The sequence below is a fragment of the Phalaenopsis equestris genome, unplaced genomic scaffold (genome assembly GCF_001263595.1).
Source record: "Phalaenopsis equestris unplaced genomic scaffold, ASM126359v1 Scaffold000229, whole genome shotgun sequence".
Classification (NCBI taxonomy): Eukaryota; Viridiplantae; Streptophyta; class Magnoliopsida; order Asparagales; family Orchidaceae; genus Phalaenopsis; species Phalaenopsis equestris.
Window position 1 is genome coordinate 651,251 of NW_018164671.1, and position 13,110 is coordinate 664,360.

The 13,110-nt window shown below is 35.3% G+C and overlaps 1 protein-coding gene across 2 annotated transcripts; it reads left to right on the forward strand.

Moving 5' to 3' along the window:
- Window positions 1-5,696: 5,696 nt before the first annotated feature.
- LOC110023778 (delta(12)-oleate desaturase-like) lies at window positions 5,697-9,173 on the forward strand. 2 transcript variants are annotated; one of them, XM_020723359.1, is made up of 2 exons: window positions 5,697-5,781; window positions 7,828-9,173. In XM_020723359.1, exon 2 carries the CDS (start codon window positions 7,857-7,859, stop codon window positions 9,030-9,032), a length of 1,176 nt encoding a protein of 391 aa, XP_020579018.1. In that variant the 5' UTR covers window positions 5,697-5,781; window positions 7,828-7,856; the 3' UTR covers window positions 9,033-9,173. The 2 variants fall into 2 exon arrangements, with proteins under 2 accessions (XP_020579018.1, XP_020579017.1); XM_020723358.1 differs by lacking the exon at window positions 5,697-5,781 and adding an exon at window positions 5,903-5,972.
- The last annotated feature ends 3,937 nt before the right edge of the window (window positions 9,174-13,110 follow it).

Below are 13,110 nucleotides of genomic sequence, written 5' to 3' on the forward strand. Positions count from 1 at the left end.
CATAGTAATTTTCTGAGATTATTTATTTCACAGCCTCACTTCAGAGAGTGTGTGTGTGATTGAAAAATATGCTTTTTTAAACCTAATATTTGCAATTTGATTTGCATGAGCGTATGCAAATAGACCATGACTACAAATGTTTCCTAACAATGTGCATAAGAATGATGACAAAGATGATTTATTATTTTTTCTTCCAATATTTTCTCATTATACGCCCCATGCATAATATGTTATCAGCGGATTTTGTTGCCTCAGTTAGTATCCATGCATAATATGTTATCACAGTAATTTTCTGAGGCTATTTATTTCACTTCCCCACTTTAGAGTGTGTGTGTGATTGAAAAATATGTTTTTTTAAGCATAACATTTACAATTCGGTTTGCACGAGCATGCTCAAACATACCATAACTACATATGTTTCCTAGGATTGAGCATAAAAATGATGACAAAGATGATATGTTACTATTTCTTACAATATTTTCTCATTATATGTCCCAAGGGATATCAGTAGCTATGCGTAACATGTAATCACAGTAATTTTCTCAAGCAATCTATTTCACTGTCTCACTTTAGAGTGTGTGAATGATTGAAAAATATGTTTTTCTAAGCATAACATTTGCAATTCGGTTTGCATGAGCATGCTCAAACCCAGCATGCTCAAACCCACCATAGTTACATATGTTTCATAGTAGTGAATATAAAAATGATGACAAAGATGTAACTATATTTTTCTCATTATATGCTACAAGGGGTATTAGTAACTATACATAATATGTCATGACAATAATTTTCTTAGGCTATTTATTTCACTGCCTCACTTTAGAGCGTGTGTGCGTGAATGAAAAGTATGCTAAACAACGATACCAGAAATATGAACGAAAATTTTGTTATACGGTGTAAATCCATGAGAAATGACAAATTCTCAAATATAATATAGAGAAATGTGATACCAGAAGGAGATGATGTCCAGAACGACATGTTAGGTCAGAGGAAGCAGAAGCTGCATGGGGGAGGTAAGGGCAAAATACGAACGCGAGGTGTAATCCAGGGGCAAGCTTGAAAAATATCGGAGAAGAAACGCGGGTCGCGGGTTCTCGGTCAGGATTTTAGAGTCAGTTGCTTTTTTATTTTGAAAAATAATTTTAATTATATACATATGCATATATATATATATAATTTTGAAAAATATATTTTTGATTTAAAAAATGAGACTAAAAATATCTCATACATTTTAAGAGTTTAAGTAACTGAGTGCAACACTACAAGCAATGCACTTATCTAGAGGAATATACACATTACTTGGTAGCGGACTCGATTAAATAAACTAAAAATGTTATGACATATGTTTGGTCTACAAACATTTTTTGCATGACTGACAAGTTCCTCTACCTAATATAAAGATTAGACAAAGTTTATATTACTTGGGTTCTTTAGTTCTATATAAAGACAAACCTCTATAGTTATTTATATCTCAAATAACCGAAGTCACATAAAAAAAAATCTTGATAATGATTTGAGGTATTTGTCTTCAAGTTTTCAACGTTTAGGTTTTCAATGTTGGACAGAAGGAAGCTATCTAGACCGCCCAATTAAAATAGTTCATATTTCTGCATTAATTTCACTCATAACTCTATGAATAGAATTTCATCCCTCTTATGAGTGGGGGGGGGAGTTTGAGACTTAAGAGTGAACTTAAAGCTTTGAAAAGGAGCTAAAGTCCACCACAATCTGTCATCATCGATTGTCCTAGACCACCGCCGATCGCCGCAGATTATTGTTGACATTCGTCGATCGTCGTTGACACTCGCTGATCATTGTCGACCACCGCTGACCGTCATGAATCACCATTAACCACCACTGACCGGACGCCTTCAATCGAAGTTGTAAATTGGAAAACCTAGTAACTATCTCCCGTTTGTGGGACAAGGGGTCTCAGTAATCATCAGCATATAACGAATTTTTACAACTGGGTCAAGCCCCATAATTTTTTTCCCTTACATGTTTTTTTCCTCATAAAAACTCTTGGTGTCATTACTGGTTGTTTTCTTTCATCTGAGTGTGTACTGAATTCTCCTGAAACACTAAGAAGATAATCGATTACTCCACCACTATGGTTCTTTTAGCGCACATCATATATAATACTAAGTAAAATTGAATATAACGAGTCACAAGTCAATTTAAAGCTGAAGCTGATCCTAATAATTCAATTTGAGCTAGTTATTTTTCAAGCTCTAGTCCAAACAAGCTAATTCTAAGCTGAAACGGATATAAATAACTCATTTTGAGTCGGCTTGTTTCAATTTCAAGTTAGCTCGACTCGAAATCAACTTAACAAGCCACTAGCCGATTTCAAACTGCACTAAATCTATTCAATCTGACTTTTAAAAAACCTCAATTCAACAAGAAATCACATAGTTAAGACGTCTATAATAAGACGTTGTTACTCATAGTTTTAACTTCAACAATATTTGAATAAATAAAATCTAATAAAACCAATTAATTAACAATCCTTAAAGATTTCTTCTTTTTTGGGTAAGATGAACCTAAATGATAATTAGGTTAGAGATTAGTGATTAATGGTTAGAGCATGCTTTGAACCCGAGTCTTTTAGTTGGAGAGAAAAGTCTCTACCAACTTCTAAGAATATAATAAAACAAATTATGGTGAAAAAGTAAAAATCAAGAAAAAAAAATCAATGAAATTTGATAAAGAAACAAATTATATTGATTTAAAAACAATCAAAATCTCAAAAAGCTTTTTTAATATTTATAAAAATAATTAAATATTTTATTAAATATCAAATATGATATATTTCATGTAAAATAAAATAAAATAAAATTTAAAAATAGAAAATAAAATTTTAAAATAAATCAACTCTCTCGGCCAATTAAATTTTGACACATATATAAATATGAAACTATGGTTCCATATTCAAATTTGTCTCTTTATTCAAATAGTCTTCACAATCTTATATATATATATATATATATATATATATATATTAAGAAAAATGTATAAATTTAATAAGTTTCGTATTAAATGTTTTAAAAAGACATTCAAAATTTTTATAAATAAATTTAAATTATTTTTATGATCCTAAAATAATTTTCATCTTTGTAAATTTATTTCTTAATTTAGAATAAAATAATTTTTCTCTAAAGTAATTTGAGCCAAATTTATCTCTTTCATATGTTAATACAAAAGTATAATAATATATATTTCAATTTTTATAATTATTTTTTTTAAATAAACCAATAAAAAAATGACCACAAAAAGCTCAAAATAGTCTTGAAAAATAAAAATTCATAAAATTCAATACTTGGGAAAAAATAAAACTAAAATGAATAAATAAATAGAAGAAAGTGCACTCACTTATGCTCCATGTAGATTTATCATGAGAGAAGCACATGCATAAAATAGGGATGTCAAAACGGTTCGTTGTTCTCGAATAGCTCATATTCGACTCGTTAAGAAGCTCATGTTCGGCTTGTCGCTAAATTAACGAGCCGAACACAAACAAAGATTTGTTTGTTCGTGTTCGGCTCGTTTTCGCTCGAAATACTACTCATCAATTATAATTTATATATATATATATATATATATATATATATATGAGTAGTATTTTTAAAAAAACTAATTGACTACAAGACTGTAAAGATTTATAATAAATTAAATGTATTAATTAAGAAAATAGGATAAAAATTATTAAATTAGATTCAAATGATATTTTAATATAAACAATAATTTTTAAATCTTGCCCCAATCTTTAACATCTTATCGTTACGTGATTAGGGTTGTTAAAACTACTCTTTGTTCGCGAACGTCTCATGTTCGGCTCGCTAAGCAAACAAGTCAAACACAAACACACTTTTTGAACTCGAAATATAAACGAGCCCAAAGCTGATCATGGGCTCGCTCGTGTTCGGCTCGTTTACACCCCTAGCATAAACTCGTGTTTCACTAAGGAAAATACACGCCAAATGAGCATAGGATGACAAGTACCGACATATAATGTAATTTCATTGTAGGGATGAAATTACAATATATAATTTATTCAAGTATATTTCATTATATCATTTTTTCATATTTAATTTTACTATTTAGTTATGGTAAAAGATAATGAATCGAATGGAGGATCCGATCCATCCATTTTATTGTAGCAATGGGAGAGATGCTAGTGAAATGATATTTTTCATTAATGGTTGGTTATGTAGTGCAATTTGAATATGTTAGACAACAATATTAAGTTATTAGTCATGACATGAACAATCATCATTTTCTTAATCTTGGATGCGATTCACATCGAAGCGCCACAACTATCGAACAACAAGACAAATCTCAACCTTATAGTTACATGATAATACTCGTGTTGGTTCGTAAATCACCAGCGATGATGCCTTCTTTACTTGCTTATTTTCTTTCGTATTCTCATTATATTTTTGGTCAAGAGCACTCATCAGAATAAGAATAAGGAGAAGAAGATGTTGACAGTCAGAGAGGAGTTAGTAATCGTCTTCGTGATCGATCGAGTGGGGACTGGATCGTAGGCCAGAGTGTCACATACCATCTCATTTCAATGTATACGATGTTGATAGCTCTTTTATTTTTTTAATTTATATAGAAAGATTTTTTTGAACTGCTAAACCGTTGTATTTACTGGTGGCACGATCTAATTAGTGAGAATTTGATAAAACAATAAATTTTCAATTTCTCCCTCAAATATTAAAATTCATCGTAAATTGTAATGCAACAATGACATGAAATCCTTACAAACTATTGTTTTAATCACATCAAGAGCAGTTTCAATGGCTGTTATATTCTTATTGTAATTGTACAAAATACATTCCATAAATAAAGAACAAAAAAATGAATAAAGGTACTCGACTCTTGCGACAATGATCTTCAGACTTACTCTACTCTCTCTCCTTCACTCGACTCTAACTCTTGAGGTGTGTTCACAAAAGACAATCGGAGATCAAACAAAGACATGTAAATTGCAATGTTTTGGGTGCTACTATTATTTCAGAAATAAGGTGAGCCCTCAAATCTAATTACGAGATTCTTAGGGTGCATTTGGGGCGGCAGTGCGGCGCCACACAACATTTTTTTCTATCATACAAACACAACTGCTCCAAACAGATCCTTAATCTATTTCTAAACAATGCAACATTTAACTTTCTATTTTCCCATTTTATTATTTTGCTTTCTTTAGCTACTTTTCCAACTCAAATTTAAATCATCCCTTATAATTCTAACGGTACACAAATGCCTACTCTTTATTATCTCAGCCGTTCATAGTGAATCCAACGCATCCAAATAAAAATTGACAATCAATAAGTAGGATAGTTACGTACAGATCACCCGAAACATTAATATTTACAAATTAACTGTTCAGATGATTTTTTAGAACTACCGAACCAACGTATTTACACGTGCCACGATCGAACTATTGAGAATTTGATTAAAAAAAAAGTTGAAAATATGGGTTGTTGTTTTACCATGAATTTCGGTATTCGAGCGAGCGAGCAATTGGAAAATGAATGGAAGAGGCTCGTTGATTGGTAAATAGTAAGTTTCCGGTGGTTTATATATAGGATTTCTTTAAATAGGAATTCTCTTTCAATTGACAACCAACAATTTCATTCTACATTTTTTCCTCCACTCGTGCCGCCCGCAGAAACTAGGCGATACGAGCGGATCCGTGGACGATGGCTTGAATATACAAGTGGGATCTTCTCCTTTTCTCTTTATGCGATAGAATCCTGAATTCATTCGTCTAAGGTCAGTGAATCAATTTTCGCCTCTTGCTTTCATTTTTTTTTCCCCTTCTTTTCTTCTAATGGTATTTACATATTTCATTAAATTTTATTGCCTCAAATTGAAGAAAGTATTACGTGCGGTCTTGATGATGGTCTAGATGCGACTAGGCTGTCGTGTATTCGTACAGTTGTCCAGATGTGCGTTCGCCGCAAGTAATATTTGTTTCTCAAATTATGATTTTCTTTTACTGGTTGTCAATTATCGATCAACAATTCACATATGTCCCAAAAAAAATATAATTTTTATGGGGTAATTATAAGCAGGCCATATGAAATATTACTATTTACAAATCAACCACCCAATTGATTTTTCTGAACTATTGAAATGATGAATTTATGCATGTCACGATCAAACTATTGAGAATTTGACGAAAATGAAAAATATGGGTCAGCGTTTTACCATGAATTTTAATATCTGGGTGAGAACTTGAACAATGAATGAAAGAGAGCGGTTGATTTGTGAATCGCAATGTTTCGGGCGGTTTGTATGTAATTGCAATTTTTATTTTTATTTTCGCTTTTTAACTTTTGTATCTCCTAAAATTACTTGAGAAAATAATTTTTCATTAGATTTTATTCGTTAAATTTGTTTACGTGAAATAATGAATAGAAAATATTTTGTTTCACACCTTTTCTATAACCAGCAATTGTTTTGTTCAAAGACAACAACAACATGCATCATGACAACGAACGTGATATACCTTGGCGTGGAATTTTTTTCTCCATGGAGAAAATGAATCACGTCTGGAGTCCGGACATAACTCTTCGTCGGAACAACGGACGAAGAGTTGTGTCCGGACTCCAGACGCAATGCTTCTTCGATTTCTTTAGGCTACTCTTGCATCGCCATATTGAGACTGCTCTTATCTTTTGGTTGTGTCCGGACAACCATATTGATACAAGGTTGTGGCTTTTATTTGTAATTGATAGACTGCATAAATGTGAGTCGAGTTCTTTTAGCTCTTAAGTGATCAACAACAAGAAGAGAATAAAAAGACGCATCTCCAATTAGAGCGAGGCGGTATACTCAGAACAGAGGGAGGGCAAAAAAACATACGTCGAGGAAACTCCATTATGCTCAGGGCCGAAACCCCTCAGCAATAGAGAACGTCAGAGAAAGAGATCGTGACCGCTACGATTTTCCCTAAAACACAAAAAAGCAAAAGGGACGAAGAATATGATAAAACCAACCTACATGTCTATAAAAATGTGTTGATCAAACAATAATGTTCTAATCATTTATTATCTATAAAAATAATTCACTTTTACTCCTTTTATCTCAAATTAAAGTCCAAATTATTTATTTAAAAACTCTGCAATAAAGCTGAGCCACGAGTTTAGATAGGGAAATGGGCGGCCCAAATGCAACTGCTAAAATCGACGCGGCACCACCCTGTTATGGCTGGCATCACATGCAATCTTGCATGTCATGTCTCTTGGCCCCTATGCTTTCTTTATATTTACAAATCAACCCCTCTCTTTCTTTCAATTAGCACTCAAATTCTATTTATGTAAATATGAAAGTTTTGAGGGTGGGATATGTAAATACATACAAAATTCTCTCCCAAGCATGTAAATTTCCCTTGAACCTTGATATCATTCAAGGAATTAGTATATCATATAAATAAATATGAATTATTTCTATAAATAACAATATTAAATATATAAATTCAAAATAATCAAGTAGTCTTTATGTGGAGTTAATATTACATGTGAACCGTGATATTCCAGTGATATTGCAATAAAATAACACCGTAATATCAACATTAATTTCCAATAATACGAAAAAAAATATTCCGTCCAGACGTTTGCACGACCAACTATAGACTTCTGTGTATATCGTCTACCGCTAAAAGTGCATGATAACTTGATGGCCGATGATTGATTGTCCGGGCAGAATATTTTTTTCAATAATAAATAATACTACACAAAATCCACAAGTATCTTTCGTTTGTGTGAACACCACAAACAAAACTGAGCAATAAACCCTCACCTTTCGTTTTTGCAGAGCGGGAGGGAGGGAGAAGAGCAGCAGCCATGGCGGCCGGCAAGTGCTCGTCAGTGAAGCAGCAGGAAGAAGAACAAAAACGCCCCATTCGAGAAGAAGAACCCATCATCAGAGTTCCCACAGCGAAACCCCCCTTCACCCTAAGCGAAATCAAGAAAGCGATACCCCCCCATTGCTTCCACCGCTCCGCCCTCCGCTCCTTCACCTTCATCCTCCACGACCTCCTCATCTCCACTTTCCTCTTCTTCCTCGCCCTTACGCTCCTCCCCTCCCTCCCCTCCCCTTACCCCGTCCTCCTCTGGCCCCTCTACTGGTTCGCTCAAGGCTGCACCCTCACCGGCCTCTGGGTCATCGCTCACGAATGCGGCCACCACGCTTTCTCCGATTCTTCACTCCTGGACGACATCGTCGGCTTCCTTCTCCACTCCTTGCTTCTCGTCCCCTACTTCTCATGGAAATACTCCCATCGCCGGCATCATTCCAACACCGGATCCCTCGATCGCGACGAGGTCTTCGTCCCCAAACCCCGATCATCACTCCGCTGGTACTCCTCTTACCTCAACAACCCCCTCGGCCGCATTGTTTCACTTATCGTTACCCTAACCCTAGGTTGGCCGCTTTACCTCGCCTTCAACGCCTCCGGCCGCCGATACCCTCGATTCGCCTCCCATTTTGATCCATACTCTCCAATCTACAATACCCGTGAGCGCGCGCAGATTTTCCTCTCCGACGCCGGGATCCTCGCGGCTCTGTACCTTCTCTACCGCATCTCTGTCGCGTTTTCACTATCATGGATCATTCGCATCTATGGCGTTCCTCTTCTGATCGTGAATGCGTGGCTCGTGATCATCACCTACCTGCAGCACACTCACCCTGCCCTTCCGCACTACAATTCCGAAGAATGGGATTGGCTTCGCGGCGCACTGGCGACTGTGGATCGCGATTACGGGTTCTTGAACCGTGTATTTCATAACATTACTGATACTCATGTGGCGCACCATCTGTTCTCGACCATGCCGCACTACCACGCCATGGAGGCGACGGAATCCATTAGACCGGTGCTGGGTATGTATTACAGGCGTGATGACACCCCGGTTCTGAAGGCGCTGTGGAGGGAGGTGAAGGAATGCGTTTATGTGGAGGAGGAGGAGGAGGTGGTGGTGGGGAAGAAGAACGGGGTCTTCTGGTACTCCAACAAGCTTTGATTAAGGTTTGGAGGAGATGATTTTGATAGTGGTGATTGAAGCTGTTGGCTTCGGCTTGTTCTCTGTGGGAGATTACAGAGCTGTTGCAGGTGATGAGTTCTGCTCTTTTTTGCCTATGGTAATTGAGTTTTTTTTTTTTTTTTTTTTTTTTTTTTTTTTTTTTTTTTTTTTTTTTGCTTTTTATTCAGTGATATCTATTGTGGCTTGTCTTTTGTTTTATATATTTTTTTCTCTTAAATTAAATGGAGAAAATTACATTTTTTGAGTGAATTTTTTACATTTTTTAAGAGGTTTTATAGAAATTATAGAATATACATGATGTTCTAAGATAAAATAGTGTACTATTAGTCAACATTTAAATTTATTATTTTGAATGAATTTTATGATTAAAGCTGATCAAATATGAAATTTTTGAAGTTGTCTTCATGAGTAAAAAATATTTCGTCAGGTGTCTTAATACAACTATTTTTCGTCAGGACTCCAATTAGAGTATTCCTGCAGCAGGACTCCAATCAGGGTCTGCCACATGTACAGACAAACTCACTAATGTATTGAATTAATTATTTTTTTTATTAAGCTGGGTATGCCAAAACACGTGATAGACATTGATTGAAGTCCTGATGCAGTTGCTGCAAAACTGCATCCGGACTCCTGTTGCAATAGTTTTTCCTTCATGAGGGAGTAAAGGGTCTAAAAAATCTTGCTTTATCTTCATGTGAATAGCATATTTCGAGGTTATCAGTGATCACATGTGTCAATACAATTTGCAATAGCATGTGAATGATCAAGGGGCATTGACATTAGTGTTGGTTGCCTGAATCAATCCTCTAAGCAATGACATACATCCATATTATGCATTGGTCTTAAAAATGATGGAATATGTCAACCTTTTATTTGCCTTGTTAAGTGATGACGTAAGTTGATGATAAGCTTTGGCCTTAAAGGTGAATGTGTTCATCGGCGGTGCCATTAGCCTTAGAGGCAACGACAGGCATAGAGAGTTTGCATCAACATTAGTGGCAGAGAGGAGCATCATTGGTGTACATCAGTCATGTGGATGATGGTGAGCGACAAGGGTTGGAGGTGTGTAATCGGGCTACTCTTGTCGAGCAAGTGTAGATAGGTGATAGGTGATAGTATTCAACCATCTGCAGATGGGTTCATATGGTCTGACAACTATGGTCTGTTGATGCAGGTCAAGCAAATATAAATGTGTGACTGTAGCTAGGCATTGATATAAAGTTGAAGAGATCGTGTGGTAGAAGTCAAACGACCATGGATAAGTAGTTTTGATAGGGTGGTCGTAGTCGGGTGATGGTGATTAGGCAATTTCTAGTTCAACAAAGACATCACAAGACTGGTTGGGGGAGCAGCAGTGCTAAGCCAAGCGCGTGAACGTCTGTGCATTGGGAAAAATTTTTTCCATACTGAGTGCGAACTCAACTTTGCGTGCAAAATCCAGTAATATGTCGCCATGTATGCTACTGCGGGCCCACATCATAAACACCGCGCGGTGAATTACTCCAATAACCTCCATGGTTCTACTTCAATAACCCTTGCAAATCAATTCTAATGATCGCTTCAATAACTCTGCAATGACATCTCATGGTGAACCGCTTCAATAACCTCCGCGGGCGTCTCGAATAACGATGCAATAACCCTTCAATGAATAATGTGACTAGTGTCTAATTTCATGAGGGAAAAATTATTGCATACATACACCGCATGCAGAGATGCATGCAGTGTCAGATCCTGACCGTAGATCACAGTGATCTACGGTCAGGATGCAATCAAAATTTTTAAAAAAAAAAATTTAAAGTGGGCCCCACTGAAATACATCATGAACGTAGATCACCGTGATCTACGGTTAGGATCTGACACTGCATGCATCTCTGCATGCGGTGTATGTATGCAATAATTTTTCCATGAGATGACCAAGAAGGTAATATTATATATTTTTTTTTATCATTTTATTGAATTTGAGGTGTTATTGAAAGATTATTGTGACGTTATTAAGGACTTATTGGATTTCTTCTGTGGGGGTTATTGAAGTGGAACCACTGAAGTTATTGGAGTGGTTCACCGTAGAATGTTATTGGGGGTTATTGCGGCGTTATTGAAGCGGTTATTGGAATTGTTTTGCGGATGTTATTGAAGCGAGACTGCAGTGTTACTGGATTGGTTCTTCTCGCGGTGTTATTGAAGGGTTATTGCGGCTTTATTAAGGACTTATTGGAGTTATTCTGCAGTGGTTATTGAAGTGACACCACAAAAGTTATTGGAGTGGTTCACCGCGCTTTGTTATTGGTGGTCATTGTGACGTTATTTAAGCGGTTATTGAAATTGTTTTGTGGGGGTTATTGAAGCGGGACATGGCGTTATTGGATCGGTTCTTCTCGTAGTGTCATTAAAGGGTTATTGCGGTGTTATTAGGGACTTATTGGAGTTATTTTTTCGGGGTTATTGAAGTGGAACCGCAGAGGTTATTGGAACAGTTCACGACGCGATGTTTTTTAGGTGGGTTCGATGTAGCACACATGATGACATATTACTGGAGTCCGAGCGTAGAGCTGCGTCTGCACTCCATATGAAAAAATTTCTCGTGCGTTGGGGTAGAAGTGTGCGTGCATATGTGCTAATGGAGTGCATGTGTGTGCTAGTGGCTTGAAAATAGCTATTTATGGACATATCGAACCATAACCATGAATAGCTCAATAAACTTGGGAAGACAATCCTAATGTGTTTAAATATTGTTCAAAAGTAATTTCTATCAAAATTTATGCTACTACAAACCTTTACCTCTTAATACCCAAACCAATAACCTATTATGAAAAGATAATATGTTTTGCTATAAGCAACATTAATTAAAAATAATATAACTATTATTTTCTCTAGAAGTATACTTTATCTTATTTCTTCTAAATAATACTAACATTGTCATTGTCGGGTCCAAAGTCTCGAATGTGAAAAATTCAGGGTTATGTTAAATAGCTGACAACCGTCATAACATTTTTGTCGAAAAAAATATGACATGAATTCTTTAAATCATTGTGTAAATGATATGACGTCTCTGGAAAGCGATGCGCTGCATGTCATGAATATAATGAAAAGTGTGCAAGGGTCACTGTACTGCCAGATGTAGTGTTAAATAAATAAGAGTTCCCACATGTATGCGGGCTAACAATTTAGTACATGAAACTAATATTAAGATAAAATCTTGAAATATGTGTACTCTCACAAGTATATTAATGAAATTAGTAGATATTATAGTTCATACGAAGATAAATATATTTTGTAGGCAGTTGTTGATAGGGATACGAGGGAAGCAATGAGAGGAGTGAACGAAAGAAATATGTGTCTCTAGGCCTCGTCGTGAGCTACGGCTCGAAGGTATGTGAGTTGTGGCTAGTCAAGGTCACGGACAGGGACGAAGCAAGAAATTTTTCTTATTGGGGCTACAAACTTTATAAATATATTTTTTTAAAATATATAAAAAATTTTTCTAAATTTTCTTGTAAAATATAAATAACCATCATGAAAAATTACTAAACTTTATATATTATAAAGAATTTAAAATAAAATTAGAATAATTTGCTTAATCATTTTCATCATATTGAAATATATATATATATATTTAGAAATACAACCTTCTGCATTCAATCATTAATTCATATAAAGTGGAACTCAAATAACAAAATCCACTTTACATGCATACCACCCAATTCCTATGTTTTTACATATCTAACACAAAAACTTTGCTTTTTTTTTTTTTTTTTTTTTTTTTTTTCATATTTACCACCCAAATCTTTCATAACACTTTGAAAAATATCACTATTTCAATTTTTAAAAACTGAAATACACCATTTTATAGATAGGAAAGGTGGCATGCATGTAAAAATTAAAGTTTAGGGTGTTAGATATGTAAATACAGAAGAATTGACTGGCATCAAAGCCTACACTGCTTGATCATTGGCACAAGTAGGGCTGTCAAAAAAGCTCGTTGATCACGAACAACTTGTGTTCGGCTCGTTAAGTTGCTCGAATTCGGCTTGTTCGTTAAATAAACGAGCCGAACACG